Raw genomic sequence first — 25,040 nt, 5'->3', positions numbered from 1 at the left:
TCACAGTTCTGTGGTCTGCAGATCCCCTTCTATCCGCAATATCCCTCTCTGCCTCCATTCACCAAAAATTTCTTATGGCTCCTTCAAAACTAAGATAAAACATCTCATTTTGTGACTCCTTCCATAACCCCTCCCACCCTACTTCATACCACACACTAGGATATCATACCCTCTTTTAGGCCTCTTAGTGTGCCTTATAGACAACCTATTAGAGCACCCATCAGTTTACAGTGTAACTTTTTCTTTTTGTATCAGCCTACAAGGCTGATGTCTTATTGGCAAAGACCACGTCCTATATATTTTGGCATCCTAACTACAATTGCTGCCAAATTCTCAATGCATGACTGTGGAATGTATAAATGAGTGACTGACAGGCTTCTTGAACATAAATGTAAATTTAAAGAATTAGAGAAATAAATGGGTAGGAGACGCTTCAATGCGCTGCAAACTCTACCCTCAAAAATCTGCAAAGTTTACAAAGGTAGATGTGGAGGAGTCAAGAGCAGGACTTATAGTAAACACGGACTCACTGGTGATTCTCACTGCCCGGTCAGTGCGGAAATCCTCAGTGTCTGGTTCGTCAAGGTCATCCAGGAAATTATATTCTGGATCGTCGTCATCATCTGCCTCATCTAGGAAAAAAGAGACTTATTCTCAACTCTGTACTGTATATGAAAATTTAAGATTTTCAGCACCATAAGAATCTATTCCAATAATGAACATTTAATCGCTTCTCAGCCTTTTGGCTAAGATCAAGTGCAATAACGAACATTTATTAAGTTTTTAAATAACTTGCTGTTTTTCCCCCTCAGTGTCTTTGCACAGATCATTTCCCACAGCTGACTCATCTCACCTGTTCTCTCCAATATGCCAAGTTCCTTCCTTCTTTCCAAAAAGACTTAGATCTCTCAAAATGCAGCAAAAGCCAGAAAACTGAACATATAATTTATCTCAGTAATCCCAGTTAAGCAGTGCATCTCATGAAAATAGTATTTCGGTAAAACTATTTATACAAAGGCATTGATAGTGAAAAAAGAAATGACTCTAATATACATATAATATATACACATTATATTATGACCATAATTATGATTCCTTAGTATAAAACAGTATATACATATAGAATGTACATGCACGACAAAGTGCAACACAATATAATACAGACACAATACTCATAAGTATGAATAATAAGGCTCAGAAATAACAAAAAATGTTAAAAAAACATTTGTTATGTCAATGTATTGAAATATGGGTATTCTCCTTCATAATTTGCTCTAACGTTGATACTATGATGTCTTTTCAATTCCTAAATAAAAATTGTGGAGTCATTAAATTATAGAATCGTTATTGTAAGGTGATATTTTTCCTGGGGCAACTTTAGATCAGTGCTGTCTAAGAGAATTTCTTGCAATGATGGAAATGTTCTACATATGCCTGCTCTACAACAATGGTAGCCACTACCCACAAAAGACAACTGAGAAATTGAAATGTGGTTAGTGTAACTGAGGAACTGAATTAAACCAAAAAAAGTCTACCAAAAGAGAATAACTAAATTCCTTACCGCTATGCAGCCATTAAACAAGAGAGGGAGAGCTCTATGTATCACAACAGGAAAACGTCTAAATTATATTGTTAAACGAAAGAAGCAAGTTGCAGATGCAGGACAATATATATAATGATTCCTTTCATTAAAAAAAATTGTTATTTGAGATAAATATGTAATTGATTGAAAACACCAGAAAATATCTAGAAAGAATTAACAAAGACTAAAGAATAGAACTCTTAATTTTCACTTTCTGCCTTTCCATAATGTTTATTTTTCATAATAAATGCGTATCATTCATTAAAAATAAAAATACATATTTTTTATTCATAATCACTGGAAAATTTGTACCAATAAACCCCAAACTATACTGATATTCTTTAGTCAACTTTTCTCTTTATAATATGTGAATTTGCACTGTTTATACAGAGCTACTTAAATGTGAAGTCTTTTTTATCCATCTGTGGGTTTATCTCCCCAATAAAAATGTTTTAAATCCTCAGGCATGGAATCCTATCTTCCTAATCTCTCTAGTACTTTCCATATATGTCTCTTTATAGCAGGTTCTTTAGAAATATTGCTGAATAATAAAAGTTCTGGGAAAAGCCTATAATACATGGATAGTGTATACAGGTTTAGATCCTCATATGTATAGGTATAGGTGCAAAAACTACAATAGACAGCTTCTGCCCACACCATAAAAATGGGTCAGCCAATATTCTCAGGGAATCCCTTTGGCAAACATGTTGAAAAATCTTTTGGAAAGGTTTCTTCTGAGTTCTGCTTAGCTTTTAGCATCTTGGTTGTGGAACCTGCCCTCTGGGTCTAATTATTTTTCTGACGGATTAACAATGTCAGCATCTACCCAGCTGATCTCAATTTGGTGTACCCTCCAGTGTGGTCTTTTAATTATTTTTGCAAATGAGATTCTCACATTTAATAATATGTAGGAACATGTGAAAATAGTTAGCCACATAATGCTACAAAAATAAACCAGCATATGGCTGAAGTTTGGTACTGGGATCTCTATCTAGCATCATTTCCTATTTACCAGCACTCACTAAATTCAGCTAGTAGATCTGGAGATCCAAACCTACCCTATTCACTGGCTTTGTGTTTTCTTTTTTTAATCTGTCCTAATAAGTTAGAAACAAAAAAATAGTTTTAAAGAAAGGGGATTTTCACCCTCCCTACCAACCATTGTTCTATTTCCTCAATGGACCCTTATACGCTCTTCTTTCTCCCAGACTAGTAGTTTCCAGCCTTTAGGATACATAAGAGTGAGATTCCCAGACAATAACCATTAGAGATTCTGATTCAGTAGGTATGGAGTGAGGCCCTGGAATCTGTATCCTTAATTAACACCACCCAGTACATACATCCTTATACTCCCTGATTCTGGTTCAAATTCTAGGGACTGTATTATGAGAAACACTGCCTTAGACTCAAAATCCTGACTTCCAACTCTGGCCTTTCCTCCCCAATAGCTAGCTTCTCAGCTCTTTCAACCAAGGTGATAACAATCAGGGTACCAAATAAAGCTGCACTAATAAAGCAATGGGAACCTGACTTAGTTACCGTCAATATTTTGTCTTAGCTTAGGTCTAAGGACAAAATGCAAAGCTTGCCTATGGAGAGTCATACTCATTTAAAAATTGCTTTAATCTCCCAGAGACTATTTTTTTCCCCAGAGACTTCTTTGATTGAGACATGCTCCTAGACTATTATGTTGGCTTTCAAATACTAGCAGTATAATAAACTGATTCTATAACACTAAGCAACACAATGAATTTCTCTGAGATTTCTACAAAATGGACAGAATTATCTTTGTCCCTATTCATTCCCTTCTGCAGAGATTTTAAGTCTTAGTGTCAGGGACCTCAGGGCAGGCTGACAGAAAAAGGAAGTGTCAATAAATTAACTTTAAGAAAATTATAAATCCTGGAAAAAATGACATAAAAAAAACTTCATGTGTGTAGATATGTCCATTTTTCTGGAGATTGGCTGCATAGCTTTCATCAAATTCTCAAAGGGGTGAGTAATGGAAAAGCCAGAAGCTTAGACTCCTATCAGAAAGACTAATGGAATAATATATCAGTTGTCAATCATTAAGGAATTGACTTTCTCGTTAATATTGACTCCAGTTCCTGAGTTGATGACTCAGGTGCAAATTTCATCTTTTTCTCTTTCATACAAGTTTGTGCATTTTGTGACTTATTAGCACTTCTGCTAGAGAAGTGGGTGGAAAAGGACAAAAATGCTAAGATTGAAACCAATTTGCTTCTTGTCACCTGCCTTCTCTAAATGTCTAGGGAATTTAAATTTAGGACTAAAATTCTTGCTATTGCCACATTAATGTGGACAACTAAAAGGTAACGTCATATTTGAAAACTCTTAGAGATGCATATCAAACTATTATCAGTGATCCCTTTTGGGTATGAAACTGTCATCATGGGGAGGGGCTTTAATAGTTTTCTTTATACAATATTTTGTTTCTTTATATCAAGCATGTATTACTCATAATACAAAAAAAGAGAAAACTCTGAGGATATACTCTACAGAACCCATTGTACACACTATCTTACTGTCACATCCACCCATCTGCCTCCTCTCCTATCACTTTGTCAAGTATTTTTCAAAGGTCCATCTCAACTACCACTTTTCCATATGGCTATCTCTGATCATACTAAACAAGAATTCTCTCTCCCTCTTCTAAAACCTTAGAACAGCATTTATGCCACTTTTATGGTGTATCTGAGTTTATTCAGCTTCATTCACCTGAAACATATCATGCATCTACCAATGGACCAGGCACCATTCATACATGTTTACTGTCTAACAAAATGATTCTGTTCCTTCATCTCTCACAGAACCTAGCACAATGCCTTGTAAAAGGAAAGTACTCGATAAACATTTGCCAAATGATATGCAATATAATTATCAAAAGCTTTATAAGGTAAATGTAAGGACTTCTTTCATTCACTGATCTTGATTTATTCTTGGCCATATCTATCCAAACATTTCACTCAGTCTATTTCCATCCAAACTATATGTTCTCTTATTTATCTTAAAGCATTATTCTTTTCAACACAAAAATCTTTTGGTAGTTGTTCTTAGAAGACAGGAAAAGGAATAAAGATATGCTCTGTAAGTTGTTTGTAATTAACATTGATAGGAGAGGATCCGATTCAGAAATAGGAACGACTATGGCTACAGATTAGAGTGAGATAGTGGGTGACTCTGTTCCACATAAAAATGCAAGTTAAGAGTTTGACCTTGGTTCAGTTTTACACTTTTTTTTTAAGTATGAGTCTTCCACAGCACAACTAGTAAGAATAGCCTGGTCACTCCCCACTGAAGAGAGTCAAAAGGAAACAACAATAACACAGTTGCTTTGATTCCATCAAAAGAATATGACATCATCTGGAATTACTACAAACAAAGTCAATCTCTTGTTTCCTCTAAATCTAAAGAAACATTGCACAAAATGATAAATGGTGTCTGATTTCCTCTATAATACGCGTTTTAAAAAAAATCACCAAGACAACTTCAGCAATGTTTATTTCACTGTTTCAAAGTAAGAACTTTCACTTATATTCTAAAACAAATAAGGGTTGCACTGTGTATGACTGTAGTCAACATTGTTTTTGTCTGATCAACGTTCCTTCCCTACCTCTGGAAATACTGTCACTTCTGGGTAACTGCCTACTCCAAACACACTGTTCTATGAGGTGCTGCCAGTCACAGGACTCCATGCTGAAACAGCCTCCCTAGCAATCCCATGCAATACCAACAGGGTGGGCATGTGATCAAACCAAGCCAACTGGAGTTATTCCTCTAGATTTTTCCAACTGGATCCTGTAGGAGAGAGTCCTTCTGATGTGGGGACAAAGCAAAAAGTAAATGATGTGCTTATGACCATAGTTCCAGCCTTGTAGAAAAAAAATAGGTTTGAGAATGGAGTTGACTGACAAAAAGAAACAGAGGTAACAGAGAGGGAGGTGGGCCTGAACAGTGCCTCACTTCCACTGCAGGTTTTTCTGCTCTTCCCAAAGCCTGGTTTCTTTTGACTGACCTTCAGCAACTGAGAGTCAGGATTCTTTCACTTGTATCATGAAGACCCTTAACTAACATGATAGCCTGTGAGTGAGTCCATACACTCTCATGAAATCATATATAAAATTATGTGTGCATTTATGGTTCATGGGAGGAAACTTAGCATTCAAATGATTCCCCAAAAGACTGTAAAACAGAAAAAAGGGAGTGGTGGGTGGAGGGGGGAGAAGAACATTTCCTCATTTAGAGTGAACTGTTAAATGCAAAATTAAATCAACTAACCCAAAACACCCCTTCTTTAAGCTTTTAACTAATGAAAATTTTACCACAAAGATAATGGACAGAGTAGATAATAAATGCAAACAAAGCCACTTACCTTCATTCCCCACATCATCATTCATGAGTCCCCCCAGCCACATCTTCCAGTCCTCATCATCTGCTGTGTTGGGGTCATACATGTCGGGGGTGATATCTGGAGCTCGGAGCTCTGCCTCTAGTTGCCCCAGGGGAACATCTTTCAGAGGCATCTTAGAGCGAGTTCGGAATGCAATGAGACTGTCATCCATGGGCTAGCCAACGGAGAAGGAAAAAACATATCACTGAATGCCTACGGCTTTGAATTTCTCCAAACTTCATCATATCCTGTGTGCTTCTCTTCTTAGCTTAAACCACAAGGTCTCTTCTCTAAATAATTTGGACTTATTACTCTTTGAGAAACTTTAAGGACAATAACATCCATTTTAAAACCAACATTCCAGGAACATTTATAACAGCTTTATTAAGATATAATTTACATACCATAAAACTCACCCTTCTAAAGTGTATAATTGAGTGGATTTTACTATATTCAAAGAGTTGTGGGACCTGATATCACCACTATCTAATACCAAAATGTTTTCATCACCCCCGAAAGAAACTCCCTCCATTCCCCTGAGCAGTCACTTCCCATTCTGCCCTGCTCCCACTCCTGGATAACCACTAAATTTCTGTCTCTATGGATTTGCTTATGCTGGACATTTTATATAAAAAGACTCATACACTTTATGTGACTTTCTGTCTCTGCTTTCTTTAACTCAGCATAACATTTTCAAAGTTCATCCATTTTGTAGCATGTATCATTACTTCATTCCTTTTTATTGCAAAATAATATTCCATTATATGGATATACCATGTTTAGTTACCCATTTATCAACTGATAAAAACTTGGGCTGTTTGCATTTGGGGGCTATTACAAATATGCTGTTATGAACATTTGTGTACACACTTTTGCATGGACGTATGTTTTCTTTCTTTTTTTTTCTTTTTTTGTTTTTGTTTTTTCGTTCACATGTTTTCAGTTCTCTTGGAGTGAAATTGCTGGGTCATGTGGTAACTATGTCTAACTTTTTGAGCAACCACCAAACCATTTCCCACAGTGGCAACACAATTTTACATTCCCAACAGCAATATGAGGGTTCCACATTTCTTCACATCCTCGCCAACACTCAATATTATCCATGTTTTTTTTTTTTTTTTGCTATACTAGTGGGTGAGAAGAGGTATCTCATCATAGTTTTGATCTCCATTTTCCTAATGACTAATAATGTTGAGCATCTTTTCACGTCCTTATTGGCCATTTGCATACTTCTTTGGAGAAATGTCTATTCATATTCTTTGTCCATTTTTTAATTGGGTTGTCTTTTTATTGTTGAGTTATAAGAGTTCATTATACATTATGGATACAAGACCCTTATCAGATAGGTGATTTGCAATTATTTTCTCCTGTTCTGTGGGTTGTCTTTACTTTTCTGATATATCCTTTGAGACACAAAAGTTTTTAATTTTGATGAGGTCAAATGCATTTTTTTTTCATCATTTGCGCTTTTGGTATTATATCTAAGAAATCACTGCCTAATCAAAGGTCACAAGGATTTACTGTTTTCTTCTAAGAGTTCTATACTTTTAGCTCATACATTTAGATCAATGGTCTATTTTCAATTAATTTTCATGTGTGGTGTGAGCAAAGGGTCCAACTTTATACTTTTGTGTGTGGATTTCCAGTTGCACAGCACCATTTGGTGAAAGACTATTCTTTTCCCATTAATTGGTCTTGGCACACTTGTCAAAGATTAACTGACTACAGTTTAAGAGTTTATTTTTAGACTCTCAATTCTGTTCCATTGATCTGTATGTCTATTCTTATGCCAGTACCAGACTGTCTTGATTCCTGCAACTTTGTCCTAAGTTTTGAAATCATTAAGTACAGACCTCCAACTTTGTTCTTTTTCAAGACTGTTTTGGTTATTCTGGGTCCCTTGCGTTTCCATGTGAATTTTAGGATTAGCTTACAATTTCTGCAAAAAACAAAGCAGCTTGGACTTGGATAGGGATTGTGTTGAGTATGTAGATCAATTTAGGAAGTTATCCCTAGACTACTGCAATAATATCCTAATAGATTTCTGTTTCCTCTCTTGCTCTCCTATAGTCAATTTCCCAAACCATAACCAAAGGGACTTTTTTTTATTGAAGTGCAGTAGATTTACAATCTTAAGTTTCAAAGCAAGTCAGCTATAATTATACATACATATATATTTTTTCTTTTCAGATTTTTGCCATTACAGCTTATTACAAGAAATGGAATATAGTTCCCTGTGCTACACAGTAGGTCCTTGTTGTTTATCTATTTTATATATAGTACTGTGTATCTGTTAATCCCAAACTCCTAATTTACCAAAGGGACATTTTTAACATCAGTCAGAAAATAACACAAAAAGATTTCCTAAATGTTAAAATAAAATTAAACTCTTATAATGGTTTTTCCAAAACCCTCATGATCTAGCTCTTGCCTAGCTCTCTGACCTCATTCCTACTACTTTCTCCCATGATCCCTATACTTTGGCTAGTTTCTGTCCCTTGAACATGTCAAGACTGTTCCCATCTTAGGGACTTTGAATGTGCTGTTTCCTCAATATATAATACTTTTTCCCCAGATTTTTTAGACACCTGGCTCCTTCTCATTCAGATCTCAGTTCAAATGTCACCTCTCTAAGGAGGACTTTTTGGAGCATCCTAGGTAAAGTACTCTCACAGGCACTACCTTATATCCTTGTTTTTATTTAGTTCATAGCACTTACCACTCTCTGAAATCATTAATGTGTTCATGGTTCCTCTCTCTCCAGCAGACTATAAGCTCTAAGAAGAAAGACCCTCTCTGTCTTGTACACTGCTATTCCCCAAGTTCAATCATTCAGTATGTGTAGGAATAAATGGTAATGTAGAACACTATTATACCCCAACACTATTATTCTTTCACTCCAAAGCAGGGTGATTAAACTAAATGGCCCTTTCATATCTGTTTTATTCAATATTCTGTTTTTAAAGTCTAGGACAGACGTATTTTTCACTGACCCAGAAGACTGATGGGGAAAACCTGAACATTAAAAAGAACTGGCTGAATGATGGAATTCAGAAAGTCATCATTTGACAATGACTACAGTAAACAGTAATAACTGTTTCAATCAAGAATAAGCAATAGATGCTAAAATTAGTGGGTGAAAAGATGTTTGGCCTCAAAGATACATACTAATTAATTTTAAAATGGAAAAGTAATAATTTTACAGTAAAGAAATCAAGCAGACACCACCATAACCATATGATCAAAATTAACATGACAGAAGCCAGGTTCCTCATGATATGAAGCACTGAAAAGGACACATCACTTCTGTGGTAAATCTGTTTATGGGGAAATATCAGAAAAATCAAAATTGAAAAACATTCTGTAAAATAATTGTTCTATATGGTTCAAAAATGTCAAGGTTATAAAAGACAAAGATTAAGAAACTGTTTCAGATTAAAAGAGACTAAGAAACAAGGTAACTAAATGCAATATGTAAATCCTAGATTGGCTCCCAGATTAGAAAAAAAATTTTTTTTTTTGCTTTATGTAAATAACATTATTGGGAAAATTGGTAAAAACCAAATAAAAACTTTTTAAAATTGAAGTACAGTTTTAAAATTGAAGTACAGTTGATATACAATATTATAAAAGTTACAGGTGTACAATATAGTGAGTCACAATTTTTAAAGGTTATATTCCATTTAGAGTTACTATAAAATATTTGCTATACTCCTCTTATGTCAGCTGTGGGTCTGTCATGTATGGCTTTTATTGCATTGAGGTATGTTCCTTCTGTGCTCACTTTTGGGAGAGCTTTTATCAAAGACGGATGTTGAATTTTGTCAAAAGCTTTTTCTGCATCTACTCAGATGATCATATAGTTTTTACTCTTCAATTTGTTAATGTGGCATATTACACTGATTTAATATTGAAAAATCACTGCATCCTCACCCTGGGGTAAATCCCATTTGATCATGGTGTATGATCCTTTTAACGTATTGTTGGATTTGTTTTGTTGATATTTTGCTGAGGATTTTTGCATCTATGTTCATCAGTGATACCGGCCTGCAACTTTCTTTTTTGTGTGTGCTATCTTTGGTTTTTGGTATCAGGGTGATGCTGGCCTCACAGAATGAGTTCAGAAGTCTTCCTTCCTCTGTAATTTTTTGGAATAGTTTGAGAAGGACAGGTATTAAGTCTTCTCTAAATGTTTGGTAGAAGCCATCTGATCCTGGACTTTTGTTTGTTGGGAGCTTTTAAATTAGTGATTCAATCTCATTACTGGTAATTGGTCTGTTCACATTTTCTGTTTCTTCGTGATTCAGCCTTGGGAGATTGTACCTTTTTAAGAATTTTTTCCATTTCTTCCAGGTTGTCCATTTTTTTTATTGGCATATAGTTCTTTGAAGCAGTCTCTTATGATCTTTTATATTGCTGTGGTGTTGGTTGTAACTTCACCTTTTGGTACAATCAGTACCAAACTGACAAATTTTTACCAACTGGTAAAATCCAAATAAGGACTTTATATAATATTACATATCCTCATTTTCATAACCAATGTCCTCAATTTGGGGAAATACACACTGAGGTATTTAGAGGAAAAAGAGCATCATGACTGTAACATACTTTAAACTGATTCAGAAAAAAAAAATTGTGTACAGAGAAAGAAAGGAGAGAATGATAAAGCAACTGTAATACAAGTTAATATTTGAGGAATCTGGCTGAAAGCTGTACCTATGTTCCACATTTTAAAATGCTCTCTGTCACATACTTTATTCACTTCTTAGGACCTGCCACTGTCACATAAAATAGTACAAAACAAATAGAGTACCAAGGACTAACAACTTCGTAATTCTTACTTATATCAGAATTTACCATCTTCCTTTCTCCTTTCCCAATCTAAGCAACAACCAAATTACTCCATTTGACTTTCTCAGTAATTTAGAATTACAATGTTTACCTGGAAAGAATCCATGCAGACCGGACTGGAAGCCAGCTCCTCATCTACCGCATGTAACTTCTCCATGAAAGTACTATCCTTGGTCTGTTTGGGCTTTGGGGGAGGCGGGGGCCCCATGGGCACTACCTCAGCACTGATGTGCCTGATGGCAGGTGTGGTGACTTTCTCAGCCTGATTAAAAGAGGCAATTATGTTAAAAAATGAAAGGGAGGGGAAAAAATGAGCAGGAAGAGAGAAGTAAGTCTTTCATATGCTAGTGATCTTCTCTTCCCATCTAGAAAGAGGCATATAAAAACAAAGGCACTGTTGACCACATTAATCTAATTAGGTTTTATCCTACTTCCAACAAAGCCAGGAAGACGCTACTTAGGTTACCAAAAGTGGGAAATATAATGTAAATGGCCTTAGAACGGTATTAGAAAACACATATGAAAAAGAGAAGCGTAGAAGAAAAGCAATTCTGTCATCACTCATATTTGGTCCCTTAATAAGAATTCAGAAATCTCTCGTCACTAAGTTACAGTATTCTCTCAACTGTTCACTAATTTAAGGGACTTTGAAATCAACTGGTTAGTTACAACCGGTCACAAATACCAGGAAGATAATGGCATGATTACTGATCTTCAATTATGTTTGACAAAGGGTGAGAGCTCAGAATCACCATGAAAAAATTATCTATTTATACAGTTGAATAACCTACTTACACAGTTATCTCTACTTTACCTCTTGAGTATGCTGTAAATTTACCTCTGATAATATGCCACTCTCCTCATCTGTTTCAGTCATCTCAGAAGACTGCCTCAATCTGGATTTCTTGGCCCCACGTGGAGATGAAGCAGTGCTTTCAACATCACTTTCCAATAAACTCTATAAAACAAATCCAGTTCACTTTCACATCTATGCCCCTACCTCATTCCACTGAGTTTGAACTATCTCAAGAGAATGAATCACAAAACACCAATCACTGAATCAGTCAGAGTAAGAGAAAACAAAATTTAAATAAAAGCTTAATTTTCTAAAGGTGGGAACAGGGATCAGATCACTATCCCCATCAGCAGTGCAAACTCTGTAAAACTGTAAGGCACTAGTTTAAAATCATTTAACATCAAGTCAAAGAACACAGTAAGAAAGAGAATATTACATAGCTATGAAAATGAACAAACCACAGCTATAAGTAACACTATAAAGGAATCTCAAATGACTAACGTTGAACCAAAGAGGGGGAAAAAAAATCACACAAAAGCATACACTATGGTTCCGCTTACACAAGGTTCAGAAACAGTAACAAAATTTAACTATAGTGTGTAGAGCTGCATATTTAGGTGGTATAATGATAAAGAGAGGCAAGGAAGTAATTACCAAGAAGTCAAGATAGCGGTTATCTACAGGGGAAGAGAAGTGATTGTGATTAGGAAGGGCATATAAGAGGAGTCTGGCAATGATATCTTTAATGACTCTGAAGGAAGTTTCATGAGAATTAGCTTTATAATTATTTAAGCTGTATTTTTTATTTTTATTCTATGCACAGTTCTGCAAGTCATATGTATGTAATAGTTCTTAAGATGTGAAAAAATTAAGGGAGCATGAAGAAGAGAAAACACCTCACATTCTTGGATTTATGCTAAGAAATGAGTAGAAAAAAGATCTGTGTTTCAAAGCTCTCTCTAGAACAGGCAGCATTACTAAGGAAGCAAAGTACATTGTCATACTGAGCCAAATTTTTTCTATATTACCAACTAACACTCACAAGAGTAACCACTGACCTCTTCAGCGGTCTCATCCTCCTCTTCATCATCTGGCTGGTACTCCTCATCGGAGGAATCGTCGTCTTCGAGGTGGATATCCACAAACTGGGGAGGCTACATAAGCACAATTACAGAAAGAAATGAAATGACAGAAAACACAAATCATACGTACTCGGAAAATAAGGGGAAGAAAATAGAGCAAGAAAAAAGAAATCCTAAGAGCACAACAAACAGCTAAAGCAAAGAGGCAAGAGTTAAAAAGATCCCTAGCATGAGAGTCAAACCTAAGAGTAAAGGAATGAAAAAAAAAAAAAAAAAAAAACCAAAGCTGGAATTAAAATGAAAACACAGGCCCCCAAAAAGTTAACAAATAGAAAGGTTTCAAAATGATGAAGTCCTCCCAGAAAAGAATAAGAATTACATCTTCCAAGTTTACCTTAATTTCATTGGCCTTCTTAATTGGTGAAATATTCCATGTTGGAATTACCTGCCAACAAAGAATGAAAATAATTAACTTCTCTTAATTGAAATAGGCTATCTTCCATTTTTTACTTCTTTACTATCACAAATAGCCATCAGACTGACATATAGCTGCAGAGATCTAAGGGTACTGATTATCCCCAAGGACACACTCCCAAATATTTATCAGAGCCTGACAGGAGAATTTCACTTCATTTCATCAGCATTTCTGCCTTAAACCTAGTTAGATTCTGTATTATCTGTAAATGGACAAAGTGTCTGTCTTGTCTACCTTATATCACAGTTTGGGTTCACATGGAATAATGAATGTGAAAAACTATTTGTAAACAACAATGGTACACAAATCTAAGATATTATAGGTGACAGGAGCCTTTTGCCATCAGTATTTTTTTAATCAATTACTTAAATCCACCGTAAGTATGCCTCCAAAAACTCAGCCATGAAAAATTCTGAGGGAAGGATTTAGAGGTGAAGTGCCAAGTTGTACACAACTCATCTTCAAATAGTACAGGAAAAAACAATAAATAGAAATAGAGAGATATAAAGGAAAACGTCAAAATTTTGCAATTGTTAAATCTAGACAGAACCTAGATTCACTGTAAAATTCTTCCAACTTTTTGTGTGTTTTAAAACAATAGAGTTGACAGGGGAGTTTTCTTGTTTGTTTTTTTGCTTTTTAAGAGACGCTAGCTTTTGGTTTATTTGAAAATAGAAAATGAATCGAGCCCCAAAGATCACACCCAATGTGGTCAGAGACAGCCAAAGAGCAGCCCTGACAGGGTGATGAGGGGGAGAAGTTTTTAAAAGAATTCTTTAAAACCTCTTCCATACTCCTGACAAAATGCCATTAGAGTGTATAATTTCTTGACCATCTAATTATGAACCAATCAAAATCATCTTATGAACAAAATCCAGTAAGTCATTAGGTTCTGTTTCTGTAAGAAGTCTGAGGCCCTCCACATCTCCTCAGCCCTGCCATGTTCTGGCTACTTACCTAGCTCTGTGTAGCCTGGATCAAAATAGGGTAAAGGGAATGATATGATTCAGGGCCATACCCCTTTCATCTTTGTTTCTGACCCAATCAATGTCCTTACTGTCAAATCCATCAGGAAGTAGTCAGTCTATTAAGCATTAAGAAGCAAGAAACCTGGACTCTAATCCTTGTTCTCCCACATAAACTACAGTCTGCATTGTCCAACTTCTCTACAACTATATACATGGTTGGTAAACATAGTCCAGAGCCTGATTTGGATCTCCTTGGGTTGTTTTTTAGAAACAATTATGGAATTAATGTTAATTATATTCTATATGTCAGGCTGACTTCACAGAACTTCTGTCTCACTGATGGCTGCTTTCATCATAGCTGCCACATGCTCATTTGTGATTACTTCCTGGAGAAAGATAAAGTTTCATTTAACTACAGTTAGTCAATGAGACCAAAAAAAAAAAAAAATTACAGATGCAGCTGTCAAAAAAACCCAATGCACAGGGGAGCAGAATTTGCCACCCTAAAATATGTTTCTTTGGCATTAAAAAAAAAAGCCGTTGTAAACTTAGGCTGCATCAAGGGGAGATACGGTATCTGGAACATTGAGAGGATAGCCTAAATTTAATCTGTACTAGTTAAACCACATCTGGATATGGATACACTTTTAAATGGATATGGACAAACCAGAATCATATAGAAGAAAGAGATCAATTGGTGAAGGTACTCAAAGTCTTGTCATATGAAGACCAATAAAAATTGGGGGATACTCAGCATCAAAAAATGTTATGGGGGAGGGTATAGCTCAGTGGTAGAGTGCATGCTTAGCAAGCATGAGGTCCTAGATACAATCTCAGCACTTCCTTCTAACAATAAATAAGTAAATAAACCTAATTACCTCCCCTCCCCCCAAAAAATCCAAATAAATAAATAAATAAATCCTAATTACCTTCCCTGCCCCCAAAAAATAATATGAAAAGATATACTGGTTTTCCTCAGCTAGAGGAAAGGTCATGCGGAAAAAGAACAGACATGTCTTCCATAGGGCTGCAAGGAACAGAATCAGATAGACAAATACTACAATACGCATTTTAGGTCTACAAGCCAAATATTCCTTACTGTCAGAGACAGAATGGACTCCAGCAGGGCTGTCACCTGCCTTGTCACAGAAGGTTAAGTACAAGCTGGACAAATGCTAGTTAAGCGGATATAACATGGTTCCCAGCATCAAAGGGCCTGCTGTACCAGTATGCTTCAAAAGCCTTCAAGTGGTTTTCACATCTTAGTGTGCAAAAGAATGTACTGTTATGTTTTGTTTTTGTTTTTGGTTTTGGTTTTTAACATTTTTTATTGATTTATAAACTGTTATGTTTTTAGCAATGCGCATTCCCTGGCCCTACCCACGGGTCCCGATTCCTAGGTTCGGGGTAAGCTCAAGCATGTGCATTTTTAATAAGCACTCCTGAAGGACCTCACACCAGGGGGATCTTGATGCAAGTGGTCCCTGGGACATAATTTGAAATATACTACTTTAAACACTCTGCCACATACCTCACAACATGAATAGAAAACCTGACCTCACTCATCGCTCTCAACTATTCCAAATGGTTATCTACCTAGCACTTCCAGAAAGCAATTAAAATAAAAATAAACTATGTTAATGATTTCATACATTTTGTCTCTACATGTCTACTTGTCTTTTACAAATATTTCTTCAAGGAGGCAAACCCAGATCGTGATAAATCTTCCCTATATTTTTTTTCCTGGAATTAGATATTATTTACAAAGCTAAACAAACAATAAAGAAAAAACAACACCCACCACTCCTTTTTCCACCACTTCCTTTAGTTTAGAGCGTGTCATTTTGGGCTCCTAAGAGGGAAATATCAGAAGAAAACAGTCAATAAAAATATCGAGTGATTCTTGGGTTTTGCGATGCTAACCTTGCCCCCAGCTGTCAAATTATTTACAAACTCCCAAGTGATCCCGCACACTTAAGCCAGTTTCAGACAGCTCTGTTTCATGACATTAAAATAACAATAACTACTTACAAACATGGGCATATCTTCTGTCTCGCTGATGGCTGCTTTCATCATAGCTACCACGTGTTCATTTGTGATTACTTCCTAGAGAAAGATGAAATTTCACTTAATCCAACAAAGATGCATCACCTAGATAATACCTATCTTTCTCTAATCCTTGTAGACTTATGTAGAGGATAAATGAGACCTAGATACTCAAATGGCTTCAGATTAGGGTAAAGCAAGCTTCTTTGCTTTCAGTTGGAGAGAAGTACACAGCTTCAACCAATGTAGCAGCAAACAGACCAACCTTATTGGTGGCTACTAGGAACAGGAATGGCTCACATAAAAAGAGATTCTTAAGCAAAACAGTAATAAACAATAAAGCCTTTATGAACAGCCGCATTGCTACATATCAAAGAATATGTGCAAAGTAGTGTAAGCTGTTAAGTGGGCATCTTTTCAGACACATCAACCCACAAAAGAGAAAATCCACAACAAACATTACCATCTTCAAATCTTCTAAACAATACAATAAACAATCAAATCAGTGGAAGGAAGCAGAGTAACAGTTTATCTTCCCAATTAAGCTCTTTACCATGTTTTCAGATTTCAAACTTGTGCTGAGTTTAAAGAGAAAGCTGTCTTAAAATGTTAAGTATTTTGCCACAGGTAACTCACAAAATTAGTAATTCATACATCAAGAGTCAAGAATTTCCTAAGGGGGAGGGTATAGGTTAGTGGTAGAGCGCATGCTTAGCATGCAGGAGGTCCTGGGTTCAATCCCCAGTACCTCCTCTAAAAATAAAGAAATAAATCTCATTACCTCTCCCCTCCCAAAAAAAAAAAGAATTTCCTGAGTATTGGAAATGGAAAAAGTTCCATTCCAATTACATGGCTGCCCCAGCCTTACTCACATGAAGGATGTTTCGCACGTTGACTGCTGTTAGGTTGTGCTGCTTGGCCCCATCCTCTAAGGTGCGGTCAAGCACGTCATCCAGCTTCAGGTCACAAGCCAAAGTGCCTTCTTCCTGACCTCGTCCATCTCTTTTCCTCTTGGTACCCTTTTTCTTTTTCCGTCTTTTCTCATTTTCTTCACTGTCTTGCTCTTCTGCAAATAAACCGAGAACATCACCAGAATCTGCACAAGCAACTGTTTCCGGAACTTAACGCAAAAAGCCAACAGTGAAAGCAAAACAAGTTGCCAGCTATCTGGCCCTGGAAGTCAAAGAAGACTCTGATATGACATGGTAGTAATGGTGGATGTGGTACCATTGTCAGAGTAGTAACACCTAACATCACTGAATATTCATTTTATATCAGGCATTCCTCTATATGCTTTATAAATATTAATTCACTTACTCCTCATAACAATCCTATGAGGTAGGGACTATTATTTTTCCCACTGAACAAAGAAAGAAAATGAGGCAGAAAGATTAAGAAACTTGCCCAAGAGCTAGTAATGACAGAGCCATGTCTGGAAGCCAAACACGCTAGCTCTAGAACCTGCTGTCTTACTTATTACTCTATACTGCCCAGATAATACATCAGAAACCCTGGGACTGTGTCCCAGATTGACAAATTAACTGGGTAACCTTGGCAATAGAATCTTATTTTTTTCTTTGTAAAATACGAATACCTGCCCATCAGGGATGTCATGCAGATTAAGTAAAATAATATATATCAAAATGCTTTATAACCAGTATTATACAAACATAATTTATCATTATTATTAGACTATTCAGTCTAGAAAAGAGAAAAACAAGGGGCAAACCAATAAAAATCCACTCTGAACCATAGAAAAAAGGGGGGACAGGGGAATGAAGTACCTCTATTCTACAAGAAAGGAGCACAGATATAACCAGACAAAAGGAAAAGCTTCTTAATTATAAGAATCTGGTAAGTCTTGAAGTAGATTATCATGCAACACCAAAATGAAGTTCTCATCTCTCTGACACTATTTGGTCTGCTATTGTCTGAAAACAAAGGATTAGAGAAGATTAACATCACAATGACCTTGGTTTAAAAAGACTTTATGACTTTCAACCAACGTGCACCCTGGCAGCATTTACTCAATGAAAAATTATTAGTAACTTTAAACAATTGCTTTTGCACTTGTGAACATATATCAAGAATTTGATAAGTGTTTACAATTTTCAATCTAATAATTCTCCTCCTTAAGGAAATAAGTAGACATGTAAAGACCAATAACCAAGTTATTCATTTCAATATTAGTTTTTCTATTTTAACTGAAGTATAGTCGGTTCACAATGCATTAATTTCTGGTGTGTAGCACAGTGACTCAGTTATACATACATATTCCTTTTCATATTCTTTTTCATTATAGCCCACCATAAGGAACATTATTTTAGCAAAAACATGGAAAACACCTAAATGTCTATCAAAAGAAGAAAAACACACAATCTAAAAGGTACAAGTTATGTTTTATTTAGGGACGTTACTGAGGACTATAAGCTGGGAAACAGCCTCTCAGATAGTTCTGAGGAACTGCTCTGAAGAGGGGGGAGAAGCCAGGATATATAGAAGTTTTTGATGAAAAAAAAAAATCAGTGCAAATCACAAAAAAAATAGACATCTCAAGTCAATAATTTTAGTGCTTTTCTATGCATGAGAAGATGCAAGAGTCTGGGCTCAATGAAATTATTCCTCAGTTAATCATCTTAACTATCTAGGGCCAGTATCCTATTTTTCTCCATCCTGAATTCCCCTCAGGGCACACACACCAGAGGAGTCTACGTGGCTGATGGCTTGATGGCTACCAACATTCATTGTTTACTGGAATGGCAGGCAACATCTGCTGTTTACTGAAAGGGCAGGCAACACTTTTGTCCACATGGCCAATATGAAAAAATGGTTAAGTGAACACTAGTACATCCACACACTGGACTGTAACTGAGCCATTAAAAATTGTCTTTTTAGGGGGATGGATATAGCTCAATGGCAGAGTGTGTGCTTAGCATGCAGGAAGTCCTGGGTTCAATCCCCAGTACTTCCATTAAAAAAAAAAGGAAACAAGTCAAAGACCTATTAATAAAGGTGAATTAAACTACAGAACATATATACAATGGAATGGGGGAAAATGTATTAAGAAAATGAAAAATAAAGCTATGAACATGTATAACTTTAAAAAATTAAGGCAATTTATTTAAGCAATTTGAGAGGGACAAATTAAAAATGTCTACAAAGAGTTTCTAAAGATATAGAAAAATGTTTGATAATGATTTTTAAGGAAAAAAAGGCAGAATTCAAACATACACATCTGACATTTATGGAACCTAAACAAAAATGTGCTGCTTTGAAGTATATCCCAACAAAGTGATAGATGTAAAAGAAATATAAAACTCTAAAAAGTATCAGAAATTGATACAACATTGTAAACTGACTATATTTCAATAAGTATATATATATATATATATATATATATACCCACAAAAAACTCTAAAAAGTATCCAAAAAGTGATAAAGCCCTTTACTAAAGGTCATTTGAGAAAGCAGCAAAAGAATTACATAGCATAATATGTAACAAAACTTTCTAAAAATCTTTGTATACGTATCTTTTCCCAAAGTCTCTCTTCTCACCTCATTTACCCCTTTTCTCCATAAACTCCAAAACTCTTCTCTCTCTTCACCACTCTTGACTCTTGTCTTCACTCCTCCCTTCCCTCTTACATCCTTTCTCAAGTAGCGCAATTTAGACAGTTCTTGGCTTCTGCCATTCACCTTTCCTTCCTCATCTTATCAGCACTTTAACAATGACCTGGCCCTTGCAGAGCAAGAAAAGGATTTTTGACACCTGAGGAAGTTCAGATTGAGCTTTATATTCAAATCCTATCATATGGTTATTAACACTGTTAATTCCAAAACTGACCCTGGGGGGAAAAAAGTTCGAAAGACACAAGTTAAAACTATTAATATCATACTAGAAATAAAAGAGTTTGTTATTAATTAAAAATTAACCTAAATAAATAAATAAATAAAATCTTTACAAAATTTAGACCTATAAAAAGTAACCAAAATTCATAGACATGAAGGCCAAACAAGGAAATTTACAATGGAAGCAGCTAAAATTCATAAAGTTTTATACAGGTAGTTGACAAGGAATCAAATTGTCTTCTAAAACAGTGCTTTTCAAACTATCTGGGGCAAAAAACTAGTTTTGTTTTTGACCAATCCATTGTAGACTCATACTTCTATAAAATAAGAATATAGCCATAATGTCAAATGTTACAACATTTTTAAAGTTTTACTCTCAGTTTCCCTGAATTATTTTGTTTCAAATCAGGAACAAACAGTTCTCAAACCAGCACTGGTTCTCAGGCCACACTCTCAGTAACACTGCTTTAAAATATACACTGAAAAACTTCAAAACAAATACAATAAAGACAAATACAAAAAATAATTAAAGAGAATTGTAAAGAAAACTTATAAAATTAAAATGGGGGGTGGGAAGGGACAGACTGGGATTTCAAAATGTAGAATAGAAAAACAAGATTGTACTCTGTAGCACAGGGAAGTATATATAGGATCTTGTGGCAGCTCACAGCAAAGGAGAATGTGACAATGAATGTATGTATGTTCATGTATAACTGAAAAATTGTGCTCTACACTGGAATTTGACACAACATTGTAAAATGACTATAACTCAATAAAAAAAAAGTTAAAAAATGGAAATAACAAAATTCACTGCAGAAAGTATCTTTTTCTGGAAAAATCATCAGAGGTAGCATAATTCCCATTTAGAATGGCTATCTTATAAACACAGAATCAAAGTAATCACTGTGAGGTTAAATCATCCCATCTAATTACATCCCCTGAAATCATAATCACACATATTTCTCTTCTGATTTCTAATTTTACTGCTAAGCTTATTAGGGAATGTGTATTATAAAGAAAATCTAACACATTCTAATACACTGCACAGACAATGCAGAAAAGAACAGATAATTTTGAACTATTTCTTTCTCTGTTTTAGAATTAATCCTTCATCTTACTTTTAAAATATTGGGATACCACTGATCCTAAGAATTCTAAAGAGTTGAAATTAAAATATTAAAAAAAGGAAAGCACTCTATAAAAATCAGGCTAAAATAGATAAGAAAATTTAATTTTTCCTCCCATGATTAAGATAGGAGGTAGCTAAGATACTTGCTGAGAAGTAGACTTAATGATTTAAGCACTAAATTAAAAGTAAAATATACTGTAAATGTACTATAAAGTGGATGATGTCAGTAAAAATATAGGTGGGTTCTGTAATATCTAAATCACCAAGTTGCTTTGATGTATGAAAACAGTTGCTTAACAGCCCTATCAAAAACACATGAAGGACTTCTGGATCTGGCCACCGCAATGCATTTTTTATCAGATGAAACCTTTCTTCTTGCGACTGTGAAACTATACAAAACCATAAAACTACATAAAAGCAGAATAAAATATATACAACAGTCTGAAAGCACTGGAGAAGCACCTCTACAGAAGTGATAAGGAGCTGTGATCTTTCAGAAAAGCGAAGCACATAAGGAGAATCCAAGCTGAAAGCATCATTTTTTCTTGACTAAGAAGCCAGAGATTTGGAGCTACCAAAGCAGCTGAGATTGAGGGAAAAATTCTGCAGAGGAGGAAACAAAGGGAAAATGAGCCACAGAAGTCTCTGTTCAAACTCCTCTTACGACTATGGTAAAAACTTTTTTTTTTAAAACCTCGAGCAGGGAGTCATGAGGTCTGCTGTGAATTGGGAGGGGCAGGAGAAAATGTCAAACATGAGTTTTGTATCTCTTGCCATGGTTTTTTCTTTTTTTTTTTTTTTAATTTAAGTGTAGTTGATTTACAATGTTAGTTTCAGGTATATATGCAACATACATATATATTTTTTCTTTTCAGATTCTTTTCCATTATATGTTATTACAAGAAATTGAATACAGGTCCCTGTGTTATACAATAGGTCCTTGTTCTTTATCTATTTTATATATAGTAATGTGCATCTGTTAATCCCAAACTCCTCATTTATCCCTCCCTCACCCTTTCCCCTTTGATAACCGTAGTTTGTTTTCATAGTCCGTGAAGGACTATGGTTAACTCTTAAGCTGTGCATGCATAGGACAAAACTCCAAGAAACCCAGCAGGAGAGAGTCACAAGGGAGATCAAATGTAGAAATTTCTCACTCCACAGCAGTGGGAAGACAAAGGTTGTAGTTCAAGTCGTGCAAAGGAGGCAAAGTCTTCATTAACAGCACAGCTTTTTCAGTAGTGTTGAAACCCAAGAGGAACCACTCACTAGAAATAGAGGCCACAATCCAGAAGTAAATAGAAAGCTGGAAGAATCTAGCCTTAATATAGCATAAAACCAAAGCTTGGCAGAATTTAAGTGATCCCTCAAAATTATCTGCCTGCCAGAAGAAAACATAACCCTTTTCAGAGGAAGATAACAATACCAAAGCCTCTAGAGTTTTTCATCCACAATGTCCAACATCCGACGTCCTAGGTTCAGTCCCTAGTACCTCCTCTAAAAAATAAATAAACCTAATTACCTCCCCTCCAAAAAAAAACAGAGAGTCATAATGTCCAACATCCAATGAAAAATTAAAGCATGGGGGGGAGGGTATATAGTTCAAGTAGTAGAGTGCATGCTTAGCATGCACCAGGTCCTGGTTTCATTCCCCAGTATCTCCTCTAAAAATAAATAAATAAACCTAATTATCTCCCCCCCACAAAAAAATTTAAAAATTAAAAGTTAAAAATAATAATAAAAAGAAGTGTTTATTCACTTGTCTGTGTTAAATTTCAAAATAAAAATATATTTCAAAGAAAATTAAGGGAGGCCTAATCCTATGACCTGGCAATTCCACCCAACAAAAACTAAGCACATATGTTCACCAAGAGATCTACAGTAGAATGTTCACAGAATCCTACAACTGCAAACTATCCAAATGCTCAGTAAGAGTTGAATGAATAAAGAAAATGTAGAATATTCAAACATAATACTAAATATCAATGAAAATGAACAGTCTACAAGTACATGCAACAGTGTAGACCAATTTCATAAACATAATGTTGATCAGGAGAAGGCAGTCTCAAAACATACATACATACGATTCCATTCACAGAAACTACAAAACAGGTGAACTAACCTATGCTGCTAGAAGTCAGGATAATGACTACGTGTGGGTGGAGTGTTGGTATTTCTGGGTTCTGGTAATAATCTGTTTCTTGATCTGGTTGCTGGTAACATGGGTGTAATTCAATCTTTGAAAATTCAGTGAAATTGGATATCTTGGGATATGTGCAGTTTTCTGCACACTACACTTCAATAAAGAGGGGTTTTTTTAGGTTTAAAGAAAACAAAGCCTACCCATTGGAATAAAGAGTCCACCATCCTCTGTCTCTTCCTCAGTTTGGTGAGCTAGAGTCCTGAGGGGCTTTTCTTGAGGAGACGCACAGACATCTGGCTGGGATGATTTCCTAGGCTGGGCTGCTGGTTTTGTAGAGTGGCTGCCTGATGACAGTGAAGGCATCTCCCCTTCAGAATACACTTGAGGTTTTCCTGAAAGAATCACAAATATTGCTCCACACTCTGTCCATTCTCAACTATACTCCGTTGTAAAAATTAGTATCTTGTTACAAAGTACTTTTTAGTTAGATAACTTCATTAATGATGCATATATTACACAGGTATTCTTCTCTTTTAAAGACACTGTCCTAAGAAAAATACCGAAATCAAAGCTCAGGTCCAATTTGCTTGTCTGTAATGTCAGGGAAATGAACTAGGTAATTGCTAAGGTCTTTCTAGTTCTAATATGCTTTGAGTTATGCATTTTTTGCTATGGAAAAATCATACCCATAATTGTAGGGGGGGTTATATTCCTGATTACTGAGGGATATTTTATAGATGACCAATGACATCACATTTAATCAACTATAAATGATATATATTACAAAATGTCCTGAACTTCTGACTCTGCAAATCAATTCTACAGAGCACTAGAGTAAAAATTACCATAAAACTATAAATATATGGTTCTACAGTTCATTAGACAACTTTCTCCTTTCTCACCTCAACTCTTAATGAGTGCTGTCTTTCTTTTTTGTGGGTGGGCATTAAAAAGACAAAGAAACATTCATGTAATATTATCAAAAGTAAACATTAGAATCAAGTTGTCACAGGAAAAATACATATAGGCTTGTTTATACACAGAATAGATAAAGAGTAAATGCAAGGAGTTGTTAAATAGTGATTGCTTCTGAGAAGAGAACTTGGGGAACAAGAGGACAAAGTGAAAAGATGCCTAACTTCCACTGTTTACTTTCTGTATTTAGGGATTTCCATGTTTGTGTATTACAGTCAAAAAAATTTTTTTCAAAAAGAGATCAAGTTATTTGTTCCTGAGCTCTTTTCAAAATAGATAGACTTTATACTTTTTTGGACTGCTATTTAATCAGCATTAGCCAATTCAACTGGCATATAAATAAGATTTTAAATTGGAGGACCCTCCCCACCTCAACAAAGGAAAAAAGCCTTTATTTTCAACTAAAGTATGAATCAATCTTTAAATGTGTTTACCCTCAATCTTACTTCTTTACTTCTGGAGCCCATGATTACTTCACAATGTCAAAAGGTGATAGGCTTTGGCTTTAATAGGGACTGTAATAGGGACTGTTCAACAAAGAATTAAATCCTAAATCCATCAAATCAAAAGTTCCTCCCAGGCAAATTTCGTATAAAAGGGAGGAATATCAAACAATAGCACAGCAGAGCTTCCTCATTTAATCAACAATCTTTAATAGTTTTTAGAATTAATGTCTAACATTTAAAAGCTGAACTGACACAAAACGATTTTTCTAAACAACCATATCTAAGCA

The 25,040-nt window shown here is 35.4% G+C and overlaps 1 protein-coding gene across 11 annotated transcripts in view; it reads right to left on the bottom strand.

The window, feature by feature from the left end:
* Positions 1-25,040, bottom strand: part of GON4L (gon-4 like) — a 64,504-nt gene that overhangs the window by 34,053 nt on the left and 5,411 nt on the right. For 9 of the 11 annotated variants that reach the window (XR_012062798.1, XR_012062799.1, XM_072946394.1 and 6 more), the window contains exons 3-12: positions 23,533-23,724; positions 17,084-17,277; positions 16,197-16,271; positions 15,967-16,017; positions 13,117-13,167; positions 12,699-12,794; positions 11,683-11,802; positions 10,936-11,106; positions 5,976-6,168; positions 531-632 (exon numbers count right to left, since the gene is read on the bottom strand). Coding sequence is in view for 9 of the 11 variants with exons in the window: in XM_072946394.1 (XP_072802495.1) it covers positions 531-632; positions 5,976-6,168; positions 10,936-11,106; positions 11,683-11,802; positions 12,699-12,794; positions 13,117-13,167; positions 15,967-16,017; positions 16,197-16,271; positions 17,084-17,277; positions 23,533-23,724 (1,245 nt within the window). In the remaining 2 variants the exon portion in view is untranslated. Of the gene's footprint in view, positions 1-530; positions 633-5,975; positions 6,169-10,935; positions 11,107-11,682; positions 11,803-12,698; positions 12,795-13,116; positions 13,168-15,966; positions 16,018-16,196; positions 16,272-17,083; positions 17,278-23,532; positions 23,725-25,040 lie in introns of those variants that run through there. The other 2 variants (XM_072946395.1, XM_072946396.1) reach the window with 2 other exon arrangements.

Source organism: Vicugna pacos, chromosome 21 (assembly GCF_048564905.1).
Source record: "Vicugna pacos chromosome 21, VicPac4, whole genome shotgun sequence".
NCBI lineage: Eukaryota > Metazoa > Chordata > Mammalia > Artiodactyla > Camelidae > Vicugna > Vicugna pacos.
This window is presented reverse-complemented; position numbering and strand designations above follow the sequence as displayed.